The sequence below is a fragment of the Aspergillus niger genome (assembly GCF_000002855.4).
Source record: "Aspergillus niger supercontig An07".
Lineage (NCBI taxonomy): Eukaryota > Fungi > Ascomycota > Eurotiomycetes > Eurotiales > Aspergillaceae > Aspergillus > Aspergillus niger.
In genome coordinates, this window is record NT_166523.1 from 734,702 (window position 1) to 749,445 (window position 14,744).

Sequence of the window (14,744 nt, forward strand, 5' to 3'; positions counted from 1 at the left end):
AGTAAACGCTTGGGTGGAAATAGCACTACATGGTCTTAGTATGGCATCTTGTCACGACGATGGACAAAGGGGGGGAAGGGTATGATGACTTACCTGAAATAGGAAAATTGCTGTTGGACTTACCTGTAGTTGAATGAAATGCGAAATGAAGATACGCGTGCCCTACCACATCGGTGACTATGGGATCTCTGATGACGGATTACAAAGAGGGCCCCGACAGGATCATGGTCGCAGGGGAGGGGCAGGCAGGAGTCGGGGTTGAGTGAATGTGAATGGGGCAGCGACTGATTGTTTTGATGATAAGTGCGCCGGCAAGGGTCACTGGCAACCACAAGCGCCTTTGGCGCGAAGTTTTCAGCCAACCTAAATCGGGAGCTTTCAGCGGCACTAGTCAGCTTAGGCGCCGCGGCTCCCCACATCTGGCATCATAGCCATTCTTCCATAAGCCATTAGCCTCAGCCCCGGCTCAGCCCCCTCACGTCACCCATTCTTCCATCGATCTCACCCCGTTCATTAAAGAAGCAGCATTTCTTTCTTTCAATTCGCGTATGGATGCTTGATACGCCACACTAGATACACTCGCTCTCTCCATAATGGACTCCAATCCGTCCATCGTGGCCAAGCTTGATGCCTTCGTGGCAGAGCTCCTGGCCGACTGGAACATCTACACTACTCTGATCGCCGGCGGCATTGTCGCTTTCCTCGTCTTCTCCTTCGTCACCTCGAAAGATTCCGATATTCACCCTTTTCTACTCGCTCGCCAATCGACCGCTTTTCCCGTGCGACAGCCCGGTGAAACTGCTCAATACCGCAGTCTAGAGACTCCTCACGGTTTCCCCCTCCGATCCGGACTCAACGTCAAGGACCCCGGCGCTCCGAGATGGACAAGCGGTCGCAAGGGTGATCTGCGCGATGTTTGGAAGGCCGCCGTGCGAGGTGCAGTGGGAGAGGATGGCAAGGGCTCTGGTAAACAAGGAAAGATCTATACTGTGCTCGGCAGAAAAGCAATCGAACATTCGTTAGAGCAAGTTACCCAAGAAATCAATGTCATCGGAAGTCGTTTGCAGTCCTCCAAGGTGAACACGGTCGCCATCTGTCTGACAGACTCGGTTGAGCTTCTGGCTGCTATCTTCGGTTCGAGCATCCTTCATTTGTCCGATGATTCCATTCGTTGCTGACGAGATCTCTAGCGGGCGCTTTCTACGGACTCAAGACAATTATCATCCCCCATAACTTGGAGGCCGAGTCTCTATCGACTCTTCTGAAGGAGTCCGAAGCGGAGGCTCTTATCGCGGAAGCCGGCGCTCTTGATCTGTCTCTCGTCGCCAAGGGTAATGATCAGCTCTCGCAGGTCATCTGGGTCGCGAAACTCGGAAGCAGGCACATGGACTGGAACGATGTCCCCGAAGATGTCAAGGGCACTCTGGAGGTGAATGTTTGGCACGAGCTGGTGGAAGAAAAGAAGGACCTTGCCGGTCTTGAAGTTCCCAGCTGGGACCCCAGTTCTCCTGCGCCTTCGCTCACCACTGTCTGGCCATCCAAGTCCTCCGCAGGCGAGTTCATCGAATATCAATCAGAAGTAGGCAATCTCTGATAACACATCCGGCTCAGTCGTGCGCTAACATAGATTAGAACTTGGTTGCGGGTATTGCTGGAATCATGTTCTCCCTCCCTCGTCCTCAGCGGTTGAGCTCCAACGATCTCGTTCTCTCGATTGATTCCCTTTCGCGGTCATACCCTCTGTGTCAGATCATGGCTGCACTGTACTCGAATGCGTCTGTTGCCCTCAACTCGGTTGCTGGAGAGAGCGTCGACTTCGCTCTCGCCACTGTTGGATTGTCTCCGACAGTCATCATTGCTTCTTCGCGCACCATGTCTGAATATCACAGCAAATTCATGAAGCCGCACTCTGGGTTTATTTCTCTCTTTTCTCGCTGGATCCAGGTACGAAGCCTGGATTCTGGTTACATGCCCTCGCATGGTGTGCTGAACCAGGTGGCCAACGTCGGGCCGACCGCTGAACTCTCGCTCGATAAGCTGCGTCTGTTGTGCATTTCGCACCGTGTTGATGCCGATCGTGAGGCTCAGCTGGACTATGAGCAACTCGCAGACTTGCGTATCCTCACTGGAGCACGCGTGGTGTACGCCCTGACCGGTCCTGGAGTTGCTGGTGCTGTCTTCCAAACCAATGTTTTCGACTATCGCCGCTTCCAAGGCTCGAGCCACTTTGGTGCACCTCTGAGCAGTGTCGAAGTTGTGCTGACTGGTGTGTCGGGTGATGAGGCAAACGAGCAGGGCCAGGTAAGTCAGCCGACAATCAGACATCTTTTTCATCCGCTAATCATTTCCTTAGATTACCGTATCCGGTCCTTCTGTCATCTCTGGCAAGACCACTCTGGAAGGACGTGCTCGCATTCGCGATGATAACACCTTTGAGCTCCTTCCCTAGTCCACTAGTCGAGCACATAATGAGCGTTTGAGCATATATTCCGGGTTCTTCTTTCCTACTGTCAACCCTTTCAACCTTAAACCATCCCATCAGTAAACCATCTCATCACTGCATCATAACAATTGAACCTTAGCAAGCACAGCTTAGTTTGTCTCAGAAAGAATGAAAGGAAATGGCATCTATCTTCAAATACAGATACAGCTCCGAACGATCCAAAATGGTAATATACAGTAAAGATAAAATCAGCTGAAATGGCAAAATGTAGCAAGACACCGGCTCTAGTTCTCATGCAAGAGCTGAGCCTGCGCCAGACCCAGCGAAGGGTTCTTCTGAATCTCCTCAGGAGCGCTCTTCTTCTGCTTGGCGATCCACTGACCCAGCTCGTTGAGGCGGTTCTTCAAGCCAGGAGCAACAGCCTTGTCATTGGCAATGCCCTGCACCTTCAGCGCAAGCTTCATACCGTTATAGATCGGCACATTCTCCTGCAGCATCTTATCCACAGCGCGCCAATCCTGAACATCACTAGCAAAGTTACCCATCTTCCAGCACCCCAGCACCCGACTACTGTAGATGCGCACCAGACCACCCTGATCCTTACCCTCGAACTCACTCAGCGCCCTAGCAGCACTCAATTCCAACAGTGTGCCAGACACAAACGGCTTCCTCTTCGGATCAGCCATCAAATCATGCTGAGCATGTGCCGGCCGCTCCATCAACCCAACCAACTGCGTCGCCATATTGAGAGCCTTCGTAACCTCCTGACCCTGGAACTCCGCCTTCTGAGCCTTGCGATGCAGCTCAAAGAACAACCGCTGCACAATCCCGACCTCATTCAGCTTCACGCCCGTCCTGTCCGCCTGCTTCGCGCACTCCACCACAAAGTTCAGCGCATTGTGTTCGCCCGCCTTCCGCACAAGCCACTCCATCCGGCTAGGCTTCAAATGCCGCTTGGCCATCTGAAGTCCCGACAGGAACGGCACCAGGTTCTTCCAATCCTCCTTGCTCTGCATCAGGCTGATTACCTCCGCGGCTTCTTTGAGCGTCGGTCGTGATTGCGGGTCCATCGGGCGCAGGAGGAAGTCTTCGTCCTCGCTTATGTTGGCCGTCACTGGCTCTTGCTCCAGTCGGTCAGCGTATTTCTGCCGAAACATGAGACGTCGTTGGTCCTGGCCTAGACCGAAGGGTATGAAGAGCTCTTCGCGGAACCGGGTGAGGGCTTGGTCCAGCTCCGGGGACGAGGTTTGTTGGAAGGTAGGGATGGCTGCGGATGGTCCGTTAGTTTCTCCATCTGCTCAATTCCAGAGTACATCAAGCAGGTAAATAGACATACCATTTCTCGAAGCATTGCGCGTCTGTGTGAGCGACCCGATGGATTGACGCAGAGTAGTGGAATTCTGGCTGCGGAAGAGCCTTCCCACGGCGTTTTGCGCCATCGTTATGGGAGATATCTATACTCAACGGACCACAAAGAAAGAAAAAGAATACAGTCCGGAGGAAACTCTCACTCAATCCCTCGAAACAAAACCACCGGGGTCGAGCAAGTAGATAGATAGTTATTTGGCGGCAGAAAAGTTCCCGAGCGTCGAATCTGGGACTGATGGCCCAAACAGGCAACTCGCGGCTTGGCGGAAATTCTGCCGGTCCGAATTTCTCGATCCGCCCTCCCAAGTTCCGCATCACGATTGAACCTGTGTCTTGCTTCCTCTGAACGCCAAGGTGGTTTAATTGCACCAGGGAATAAGCCATGGCGTCTTCTTCCCCGATCCTGCAGCAGCTGGGCTGCTTCCGGTCCCTCCTCCTGAAGCCTCAGTCCCTGTCGTCCACCGTCAACAACCAGATCGGTCGCCGTGCGCTCAGCACCGTCTACTCCGCGAAGCCTGAGCCCAAGCCTCTCCCTAAGAACCTGCCGGAGCAGTTCCTTCGTCAATTACCGCTTCGCATGCGGCCGAATCCTGGTATGGACTGAACTAACTCATTTTTTGCTTGGACTTGCGTCCGTCTCGAGTTACCGATGCTTGCTTTACCCGGATCATATATCTAACATGTTTAATGAATGATATGTAGAGCGCAAAGAACGCAAGATCCCTCCTCCGCCGCCGGCCCCTCAGTGCAAGGACCCCGTGAACGCCGTGCAAGAGGCCCAATTGGCGCAGCTGGACCCCACGGGCGAGCGCCGCGCTCTTTTCGACTACAGACGGAGTCCTCGCAGTGTCAAGGTCGGAGATGTTTTGCGGGTGACGTTCAAGAACGGAGATCCGTTCTCCGGAGTGTGTTTGAGCATTCGGTTGCGCGGCATTGATACGTCGTTCTTGTTGCGGAACCAGTTGACGAGAGTTGGAGTCGAGATGTCCATCAAGGTGTTCAGTCCTAATGTTGAAAGTGTGGAGATTGTGCAGAGGGCGGAGAAGAGAAAGAGACGCGCGAGGTTGTATTACATGAGGTGCGTATTAATTTCTTTGTGGATAGTGGATTGTATTGGATGGGAAGGCTAACGAGATCTCCTTCGGGTTTATAGGAAGCCCAAGCACGACATGGGCAGCGTCGAGAACCTCGTTGCGAACTACCTCCGGCAGAAGAGATCGCTTACCGGCAAGAGGGGCGGTGGCCAGACGAAGAGACGGTAGACTCGGTCAGACTCTTTCTGCGCATAGTTTGGACTTGGGTTTATTTGGCGCGAATGAATGTGTATTATTACTAGCATATGTGTGTATATTGAATTTCAGTCCCGGTTTTACTTTTTGGGCGGATATGGATGATTCTTGAGATGTTGGTTGCAGCTCATGATACCTACCTAGGCCGGGGAAGCATCTAAAAGAGAGAAAGATAGTGAATTAGAACAACTACACCTTCCGAATCATCTCTTCTACGATCTTCTAGCCAGTTGGCTCAGGCCCTGGGCATATGGATTTCTAGCGTGTTTGGTAACCGTCATGGCAGATCAGATAGCCACCAACGGCTTGCTATGAATGAATTGCATTGCCCAGACAAGACTAACTGCAGAGATAAAGAATGCATTTCTAGTAAATATACCGAAAGCTATCAAAAACAGCAGTTAGCACCCATATATACCATAGCAGACCGTGTATGGGAGAAGGGGGAAAGGGTCATACTTGAGATTCTTCCGATCCGTCAAATCCAAAAAGGCAGTGGAATCCAAATCTCTCCCCTCCAGACCACCAGCCATCTGAGACTGGATTCGATCACGGCGTTTGTTCTCCCAACGAAGCAGAAGACCGAGCGCGGAAATGAGCACGACTTCGATAAGGTGGCAGACGATCATTGACCAGATCCCCAGATCATATGTTGGCCTGTTATCCCAATGTTTTAGTGCTATTCCATTGCTCTGGGGGGTGGGGATAAAGCTTACTTCTGACTCTCTTTGTAGAAGAAAGGACCTGCGATGTTACCGGTACAGTAGCCTAGGAAGAGGACTGCGTTGGTGACGACCTTTTTCGTGTGTCCTATGCAACGTCAGTTTCGACTAATTTCTTGATTAATGGAGGATAGGATAACGTACCGGCTGTGTTTGCGATTTGCATACTAAGAATCAGCACGAAGGCAGCATTGTATGGCCCCGTCAAGTAGTAGCAAATCAAGCGGCCGACCTTGACATGCTGTGGGACGAAGCGTAGCCCAAATGCTCCTGCAATGTTCGGGAGGAGGAAGATCAAGATGAAGATGCAACGCCTGTTCTCGAAGCGGTCGTTAAGGTAGACGCAGAGGAGGATGGATAGTGCAATTATAACTCCATAAGGGATCTATGCCGTTAATGTTTACTCCATACTATCTGTCGTGAGCACTTCACATACCTGCATCAAGGTTGTCACGAGCGTCGAGAATCCAAACCCTTGGATGATAATGGTTCCAAAGTTCGAGATGCCACCGTTGGGAATGTTACCTGTCAACAGTCTATCAGCGTACAACCTTCGAATGCTGCAAAACCGTGACTCACAAACTACACCCAAGAAAAAGAAAAAGTAGAGCTTGTAGTCCGTGAATGCTTCCCAGATCTGATGCGGCTTGATATGCTTATTCTCGATACCCGTCTGGTTTTCCCGCACTCTTTCCACTGCGATTCGACGCTGCCGCTTGGTGAGAAGCGGCGCAGTGACTGGCGAATCAGGCAGGATGATGAACATGACTATTCCCCAGGCCGCACAAAGAGATCCACTGACGATAGCTGATTAGCAGCGCTCCAAGGATCAAGATTCAAGGCAATATCTTACATTACGATGAATTCGTACTTCCACGAAGGAAGGGCACCTCTGATATGTCCAATTCCATAGCCAAGAAGACCACCAAGTGCGATTCCCAAGCCATTGGCGGTGTACCATAATCCTAAGCGTACCGGCTGTTCACGTCGCGTATACCACATACTAGTGATGAGCATGAAAGCAGGGTCCGAGCACGCCTCTGCTGCACCACCTAGGGCTCGCAGGACAGCGAGCGTTGCGAAGTTATGGCATGCTGCCTGTATAATGAGAAATACTCCCCTGCATAAGTTTAGCATACCTTTCATACAAACAAGCCCGTTAATCCACGTACCACATGAAGATATTGGCACCAAGATACTTTCCTAGACGGCACAGTTAGTCCGTATCTCACCACAGAAAGCCTGGCTCTTACCAATTGGTAAGCGTTGCAGAAGAAAGTTAGTGGGCTAATGGGATGTTAACATTTGGATCTCATTTCCCAGCTAATTGAACTCACAAATGCCCAAGCCAGAAAACCGAAGTAGAAGATACTTGATAGCCAGCTATATTGTGTGCCATGGAGATTGAGGTCTTCCTCAATTCCAAAAATTGCTGCGTAGCTCAGTGTTGTCTATTGCAGGTTATAATCAGCCGCTGCAAGGATGAACGTATTAAGTTGTATAGAGCAGCGTACCTTGTCGATGTAAAAGAAGGCATAGCAAACGGCAAGATATGGCAGGATCATGAAGTCAATCTTCCACAGTAGCTTTCTTACTTCCGCCGGATCAACAGGCTCCTCAAGCGCATCTGGATCAGTAAAAAGAGCCATAGCTACGTCGCCATCAGGCGCCTGCTTTTGAACCCAATCTGTTTCATGATTGCTCGCAAGTTGATGGCCTATATTTTCCTCATGAGCGATTTGTGGTTTGGTATGTGATATTTCCGCCATTTTGATAGCTAGTTCAGTGGACCTCTGGTAGATTAGGTCAATGGTTGATGAAAGCTAGCAGAATGTGCTCATGAAGTCTCTGACAGGGAAGCTATCTCGCATGCGGACCTGAGAGGCTAGCGAGCTCAAAGTCCAGCTGGACGAAAGGAAGAGCGATTCGGAAGAACAAGGTGGTTATAATGTCTACAAGACCCCTGCTTTTATGTTCGACGCTAGTAGGAGCTTTGTCCTTCACATCGGGCCCCGGTCCTGGATGCGAGCTCCCCGAGTATGGGCATCTACCAATCATTGAAAGACTTTTGTGCCGACGTGGGGGTCTGAGACGCTGTCGAGGCGAGAAAAGCATTCTTTATCTCGCCTCCAAGTCTTGAGTACCGACTAGCACGGCATATGCTGAGCGAGCCAAGCCACAAATTGTTCACCGTCATTGGTGATCCGGGGTATAGCTTGTATCTAGCACCACTAATTGGACGATATGAGGCAAGAAGTCTCGGAGAAAAGCCGATCAGAACAAGGACTGATGGCGATCTGCTTCAGGCTTTAGACAGGCGTAAGCCTGGTAGGCGGATTAATTATAGAGTTCGCATGGCATGATGTCTTCGAGCATGCCTCACGGTGTGCTGGAAAGTATGAAGCGGAGAAGTGGAGGTGACCCCGCGTGGGGGTCGTCGATCCGGGGTATCCCCAGCTCCCCGTTCCCTCCACATTTCTACTAGCACTAGCACCATCAATCTCTAAAGATAAGAAGTGGACCTATCCTTTATATACCGACTCTGGTCTGGATATAAGCTTCTCGGGGTGTTAGTTGACGGGTCTGACTGCCAGCTCCGTATATATAGCATTAGTGAATAGACATGTAACGCGTCGATCTAAGGTTGATTAGCTGGCAAACCTCGAAGGGCAAAGGGAGCTATGGCTTCGGAGCAAGTCCGCGTAGCAGGATCATCAGGCTGGAAATGGGAAAGGGGATTTATTAGACTATGACTGTGTGCCGCGGGTGCTATCACTCCATAGCCAGAACCCAGTATAGTGGAAACAATGGGCTGGGATCCGATCCTATGGAAGAGACAGTCTGGAGACTAGAATCTGACGAGGATGAAGACGCTACACCCCATTAGGAAACCCGACTTCAGAGCTTAGCCTGACCATGCCATACAAGAGACCCAAGACCTCGCTTAGATAAATCAGCGCCATAATGATGCGGGTTGCTCGCAGGGAGCGTATCAAGCTTATATTACCATCACTGGCAAGCCCACGCACTCATATAAAAGTTACACAATCATGGGACAAGAAGTACAGAGCACCTCGCATTGCCAGTAATAACATATTATCCTATCTTATCCCATCCTCGACGGTTCTTTAACTCGGATGAAGGGACAGCAGACACATGAGGTATAAACGGGACACCGCTATCATCTCTAATGGTCCGCGACTGACAAATCGAAACTATCCAAACACACAGGGGGTTACTAGTCTAGCCGACGACGATTAGCTCGATAGGCGGGATCCCTCCCCAAGCGTCTAGACCAAGCCATTAGTTCAGATTAATCAGTATCTTACTTTATCTTAGAAGGATCGATAAGCTTGGTAATGGTCTCCGTGCCATCTGGCCTATCTGATGCTATCAGTCATGTAGTCTACACAACGAGCACCAGATGGCCGTTAGCAATGGTGACGGACAAGTAACTTGTTATTCAGGGCTTTCAGCATCACTCTGGTGGGTCCTTGTGGTGCCCATATTTGTAGGAGGAGCATGGTCTAATCATCAGAAAGCGACATGTTGCATGTTGCGAGCACGAGATACTGGCATTTGGTTAGTCTTCTAACCAACCGCCCGTTGTCGCTGATAATGGCACGGATGTCGGCAGATAATCCATCAGGAATCCAATAGCATCTGCTTTAAAAAGCGACACAACTCATAAGCCTGTACCTCAGAGGACTAGCAGAGATAATTCTTTGCCGGCCAATAGTATAATAGAGGAATTGGAGGCAAGAAGCTCATATCAACATCAACGAATATATCAGGGCGTCCTTCATAGCTGCCCACTAACAACAGCTTCTCCCTGAGATCTGCGAGGTCATCGGACAGGTTGTGACTTGTCGCTGAGATTAGCATCGAAGGCACATGGACAGGGATGTGCAATACTAGCAGTTGAGACCATTCGGGCCATCGAATAACCGGGCGTTGCGTGATAATGCCAGCATTTTCTGACAACAGCGTCAAGGCTGGGGAGCACTGGAGGGTGGCCGATTTGTCAGTCATCCCGCTATTATTCGTCAACTGACAAGAGTGTAGTCTACACATTCCGTGACAGACTGTTTACTGTGTTTAGCTTTGTACTGTTAGCCGTTGGCAGTTTGTCTCAATCCAAAGACATGTATAGATAGCTCAAGAGATCTATAATGTGGGCATAGTCTGATATTGTAACTGTATTGATTCAAGCTTGATGATCTTGCACATCATTCTAGTTAACACGCGAGCATTCACACATGCAAACGTTCAAGAAATCACTTGGGTTAGTAATCGCATGTAAGGCCTCATAAAATCAGACCAGCAGGCTATATGTGAGCTAGACCTAGCAGAGGTGCGCCGTGTGCAATCATGAGGTGCACGGCAGCATAAACTATTACTGAATGTAGACTGCGCTTCAATTGAGGCTTAGAGCAGACGTATTCAAGGGCTGTCCAGTGGCCGCCCAAGACTCACACTCGAAGCAACGAAGACTTCCGCTGTCCCTCGTTGGTGGTCAATGTTAGAGTATCCGGATAAAGACAAGACCAATGTCTTACTGCCGCGTCGCTGGTGCAAATGCCATACGACGGCAAAATAAGCCGGAATATAGAGCAATCTCCCTCGTGACCAGGATTTCGTACCTGAGCTCAAAGTCCTTCCAAGAGTTGGTTGAAGGGGTGGTGTACGGTAACGGGTAAATGTCCGAGAGCAGCGCGGTCGGGAATGCCGCCAATCTGCGTGGCTTTTGTTATTGAGTAGGATAAGTAGACGAACGGGCGACTGCCAAGCGACCATACAAGCAGACGGCGGTTTCATCGCTGACGAGATTCCAGTCCATCTGCAGACGGGAGTGGTCTGATATGTCATTCGCTGGTCTATTGAGCTAAGGGGATTAGTATAGACAGGGACTTGTCAGCATCGATCGAATTGAAGGACGTGGAATGGTTGCGTTGGGAGCTCTGGGATGAAAAGAACAGACTCCTCATCTCCAATCACATGCTCCCTGGCAGGAATTGATTGATTGATGAATGATCGATCTCCCCACTAAGTTATCAGCTGGTCACACCTGTCTACCGCGTCTGACGGATCGTATCATTTAGTATGATGGTCGAGATCGTTCATATGAATCATGATATGGTGGTGGTTAAACTTTTGGTACCCGTTGTGTAGAGGAGGTCCAACAGTCATGGCATGGCACCATTGTGCGCCCGTTAGGTTTGACGGGTTTGCCAATATTTGATCCTACTGCGCTGGGACCAATAACAATATTATAATGCAAGTAAGTCAGTAGTAATTGACCTCAAGGCATGTGGCCGCTTTGGGACAAGCCAGCCTTCCGCCCCCATCCATCGGCTGAAATGAAAAAAGGCGTAACCCTGAGAGAAACATTATCATGGTTACATTGAAAATGCTTTTCACCCACATTTTCGGTTCCACGACACCCTCCCTTTCAGCCTTCTGCCCGCAATTTCCATACCCCACCGTTTGGAGAAAAAGGACGCTATCGGGACACCAGGCTCAGACTGGACCACCACCGAAGAAGTGGGGGTTATTGCTAACCCATTTCCCGTTTAGCTGCATGCCTTCGGAGCTCTCCTGCCCGCGTCCTCCAATACCCGAAGAGAGAATTCCCGGAGAGGAGGCCCTGGACACACACACCCTCTCTCTCCCTAACTCTCACACCGACTTCCCACCGTCGAATAACACCATCTTCTCAGCCGGCTGCGGGTGCGGACGGCCCTGGTTGCAATTGGCGGAAAGGGCCGTGACGGACCTGCAGATCGAGCCAAAGACGAGGGTCTGAAATTCTCACATGCCCCGACAACCGCCTGGAATTCCCCCAGAAATCGCTCGGCAATAAATAGTCACGATCCTTCGCCGTGCTTGATCGCGGCTAGTCCAGCGCGGTTTATTCTCTAGTGATAGATCCACCTCGCCTCGTTTCAATCCATTGGCCCATTGTCGTTGAATGACTGCAGTAGTGCGACCGCTAGGCAGGCATGGGCAGCCTACTGGACGACCAGGCTGCGGTTTCTAGCGTATCCTAAGGGTACTGCTTGCACCTTCAATTCGGGGAACCTGCCTTTCGTTTAAATAATACTCGATATGGAGTGCTATGAAGATCAATTGCTCCGATGTTTGGTTTCATTGCGTGGGACGCCGTTCTGATCCAGCGATTGTCATGTCAAAGTCTTTCGTAGTCCGGCATGACAGTCAACTTGGTGTCTTGTTTCGAGATGCAAGCCGCTAGTCTCGAGAGATCATTGGCCTTGTAGCTAGCTGTCGATAAACTTAGTAGGGAAGCAAGCCAGTGTTCACAACTCTAAATTTTGAGTGGCTATCCGATCCGATGCCAGGCACGGCAAAGGAACGCTTATCTACTCACGTCTCAAGACCCCGGATTTTCCTGGCAATATGACCAGGGAATGAGCGTAGTTGGCCAACAATGCATCCAAGAAGTCCAAGTGAACGATAGATGAGTGGATGCCGCGGCCTTGTCCGGGAGGCCAGATTCGGCGAGACGGCATGGCTTGCAGCAAGGTCAATTTGTCCTAGACCCCGCAAGCATGAGTTATCTACGAATATGTAAAATTGGAAAGAGGTGGATGAAAAGGTGGATATGTGTGCATCGGATCTTTCCAGATGACAATCAACACCAGGTCATCCGCCAGAAGCAAGCTCACAAATTGTGAGGGGCAGTCAGAGATCTGGTCAGTGGCATTAACGGCTACTATTACCTTACTTCTCTACCATCCGGTCATGGCGCAAAAGGTTCAAGGCTGTTCAAGTTGCAAGTCTCGTTTTCCAGCCTCCACAACCGATTCCAACGCACTGGGCGGTAGTTCTTAACCTGGCGGACCACTGCGTGTAACCATGGGACCAACTGCTCATTCCGCCAATGGCAATGATCGGTCCAGAGGAAGGATGCCACATGTCGTCATGCTCCCAGAGTTGCAAAAGGTCATGAATATGAAGCCGCCACGCAGATCCGAAGATCACTGACGTGGGGGGTGGTTAGGTAAAGCAGTAAACGCAGTAATATGCAACCTGATTAATGCTGAAATTGTGAGGGGAAACCGACCCTCCGCTCCCCGCATTCTACGCAGATAGGAAAGGAGAAATTAAAAATTGCAGTGTCCATGAAGGGGTCAGAGTCCTGGGTATAACGTGGCCTACAGTCGGGATGATTGAGCAGGGCGAGGAATGACTCTAGACAAACACTGAAAAGGGGGGGGAAGATGACCGTCTACACACGAGATCCACCGCCATGGTACGATGATGGTAGGACTGGATCATAGGGAGATGATGGTTGTGTTTGCTCGAATGTGGTCTGAGACACACCAAGCAGCAGCCTCCGCGGGCAGCAGTGGTCATGAAACCCCAGTATCGTCACTTGCCTTACGGCTTCCCGGGCAGGGGAATGGCAAGTGACGTAATTTTCCTTTGGGTGTTTGACTCCCGAGCCACCGGGCCGCAGCAGAGAGTAACGCCTCTTTGGGGCCGATGTTCCGACTAGTACTAGCAATACTGTTAGTGCGCAGGTCTGCAGGTCGCGAGGACGGAAAAGGGAAACAGAAAAATGTAATTATTACAAAAGTATGTTTCCTTCGAGTAAAAAATCAATTTCATGGTAGACAAAGCCCACCATTGTGTGGTCTAGAAGACCCTCAGTGCTGAGCACTCGCACCGATCGTAGCATTCAGGATACGATGACGCATGATGGGGTCCCCCGGAGGACAGACAGCCTGCCTACGAACGGAGGACAGCCGCCCTTCCTTCTCCAGCCGATTTCACGCACCTTTAAGGGGGGGCACGTATCTTAGGGAGCTTAACATCCACAATCGACCCACCCTTGGCCACTTCTGGATAAGAAAAAAGTGGGTAGTGACCATCCTCCAGTGGGACGCTGGCCTTTATAACGTCGAATGACCCTCCATTTGGCCTGGAAACGTTAACGTCAAAAATACATACTTGGGAAACGGCAGGGACACAAAACCTGAATTCTTCACCTTTTTGATAAATCCCTTCCACCCCCCAACCCTCCAACCAACAGACTTGCATTATTCCAACCGATCAGTATCCCTCCTACGAATCATTGCCACTTTTTGCAACCATCATGTCGCGAACTAGAGTTCTGCTGGTCGGAGCTGCGGGCGAAACGGGCGGCTCTATTGCGAACGGACTGCTCGAGAATCCCGGCTTTGTAAGAACCCCTCCCTGCTTTCCTGATATCTTTTCTTCTCTTTGAGCCTGAGTCTAACCTCTGCACCGCTTTCCGTTATTATAGGAGGTTCATGCCCTCGTCCGTCCCCGTTCGGTTCAGAAGCCTGCCATCGTAGCCCTGCAAGAGCGAGGCGTACAAATCCGCAAAGGCGATCTCAAGGGCCCCGAGGAGTCCCTCGCCGACGTCTTGACCGGAATCGATGTCGTTGTCAGCTGTGTCGGGCCTGCGGAACAGCAGGACCAAATCCCGCTCGCTAAGGCCGCAAAGAGTGCCGGAGTCCAGCGATTCATCCCATGTGGATTCATTACTGTGGCACCGCCCGGTGGGATCATGTGGTTGAGAGACGAGGTAAGTCGTGGCCGCCGCTGCAGCCGCACGCCATACCTTCTCTGGTCATCAGCTGACTTCTTCTCCAGAAAGAGACAGTGTACAACCACATCAAACAGCTCCGACTTCCTTACACCATCATCGACATCGGTTGGTGGTACCAGCTTTCTTACCCCCGCCTCGGTTCCGGAAGAACCGACTATGCCATGACTACAGCGAACAACGAAATCGTCGGTGATGGCAACACTCCTCTTGCCCTGACGGACCTCAGAGATATTGGACGCTACGTCGCCAAAATCATTGTTGATGACCGCACGCTGAACAAGATGGTCTTCGCCTACAACACGGTCTTGACGCAGAATCAGATC

At 50.8% G+C, this 14,744-nt stretch overlaps 9 protein-coding genes across 9 annotated transcripts; 5 read left to right on the forward strand and 4 right to left on the reverse strand.

Annotated features, from left to right (window-relative positions):
* Window positions 1-593: 593 nt before the first annotated feature.
* Window positions 594-2,449, forward strand: An07g03440 (uncharacterized protein; the record flags this gene model as incomplete). Its single annotated transcript, XM_001391390.3, has 4 exons — window positions 594-1,134; window positions 1,191-1,579; window positions 1,633-2,301; window positions 2,354-2,449. 4 exons carry the CDS (start codon window positions 594-596, stop codon window positions 2,447-2,449), a joined length of 1,695 nt encoding a protein of 564 aa, XP_001391427.1.
* Window positions 2,450-2,727: 278 nt separating this feature from the next.
* An07g03450 (hypothetical protein) lies at window positions 2,728-3,882 on the reverse strand (the record flags this gene model as incomplete). Its single annotated transcript, XM_001391391.1, has 2 exons — window positions 2,728-3,710; window positions 3,780-3,882. The coding sequence occupies 2 exons, from the start codon at window positions 3,880-3,882 to the stop codon at window positions 2,728-2,730; spliced, it is 1,086 nt and encodes a 361-aa protein (XP_001391428.1).
* Window positions 3,883-4,193: 311 nt separating this feature from the next.
* An07g03460 (mitochondrial 54S ribosomal protein bL19m) lies at window positions 4,194-5,073 on the forward strand (the record flags this gene model as incomplete). The annotated part of the gene is made up of 3 exons (XM_001391392.3): window positions 4,194-4,404; window positions 4,514-4,889; window positions 4,965-5,073. The coding sequence occupies 3 exons, from the start codon at window positions 4,194-4,196 to the stop codon at window positions 5,071-5,073; spliced, it is 696 nt and encodes a 231-aa protein (XP_001391429.1).
* Window positions 5,074-5,387: 314 nt separating this feature from the next.
* Window positions 5,388-7,591, reverse strand: An07g03470 (uncharacterized protein; the record flags this gene model as incomplete). The annotated part of the gene is made up of 11 exons (XM_059748348.1): window positions 5,388-5,485; window positions 5,519-5,757; window positions 5,817-5,910; window positions 5,967-6,207; window positions 6,259-6,347; window positions 6,402-6,619; window positions 6,676-6,942; window positions 6,995-7,025; window positions 7,076-7,109; window positions 7,160-7,273; window positions 7,337-7,591. 11 exons carry the CDS (start codon window positions 7,589-7,591, stop codon window positions 5,388-5,390), a joined length of 1,680 nt encoding a protein of 559 aa, XP_059606671.1.
* A 91-nt stretch (window positions 7,592-7,682) lies between these two features.
* On the reverse strand, window positions 7,683-8,785 carry An07g03480 (hypothetical protein; the record flags this gene model as incomplete). Its single annotated transcript, XM_059748349.1, has 5 exons — window positions 7,683-7,916; window positions 8,014-8,119; window positions 8,206-8,290; window positions 8,484-8,647; window positions 8,715-8,785. 5 exons carry the CDS (start codon window positions 8,783-8,785, stop codon window positions 7,683-7,685), a joined length of 660 nt encoding a protein of 219 aa, XP_059606672.1.
* A 1,001-nt stretch (window positions 8,786-9,786) lies between these two features.
* An07g03490 (hypothetical protein) lies at window positions 9,787-10,792 on the forward strand (the record flags this gene model as incomplete). The annotated part of the gene is made up of 6 exons (XM_059748350.1): window positions 9,787-9,834; window positions 10,150-10,176; window positions 10,255-10,394; window positions 10,456-10,518; window positions 10,584-10,677; window positions 10,730-10,792. 6 exons carry the CDS (start codon window positions 9,787-9,789, stop codon window positions 10,790-10,792), a joined length of 435 nt encoding a protein of 144 aa, XP_059606673.1.
* Window positions 10,793-11,232: 440 nt separating this feature from the next.
* An07g03500 (uncharacterized protein) lies at window positions 11,233-11,918 on the forward strand (the record flags this gene model as incomplete). Its single annotated transcript, XM_059748351.1, has 2 exons — window positions 11,233-11,622; window positions 11,751-11,918. 2 exons carry the CDS (start codon window positions 11,233-11,235, stop codon window positions 11,916-11,918), a joined length of 558 nt encoding a protein of 185 aa, XP_059606674.1.
* A 284-nt stretch (window positions 11,919-12,202) lies between these two features.
* On the reverse strand, window positions 12,203-13,886 carry An07g03510 (hypothetical protein; the record flags this gene model as incomplete). Its single annotated transcript, XM_059748352.1, has 8 exons — window positions 12,203-12,376; window positions 12,482-12,566; window positions 12,676-12,767; window positions 12,907-13,034; window positions 13,080-13,352; window positions 13,513-13,570; window positions 13,659-13,767; window positions 13,822-13,886. 8 exons carry the CDS (start codon window positions 13,884-13,886, stop codon window positions 12,203-12,205), a joined length of 984 nt encoding a protein of 327 aa, XP_059606675.1.
* Window positions 13,887-13,941: 55 nt separating this feature from the next.
* On the forward strand, window positions 13,942-14,744 carry An07g03520 (uncharacterized protein; the record flags this gene model as incomplete). The annotated part of the gene is made up of 3 exons (XM_001391398.3): window positions 13,942-14,028; window positions 14,113-14,397; window positions 14,466-14,744. Coding segments are annotated over 3 exons (651 nt in total), but the record flags the coding sequence as incomplete, so codon positions are not given.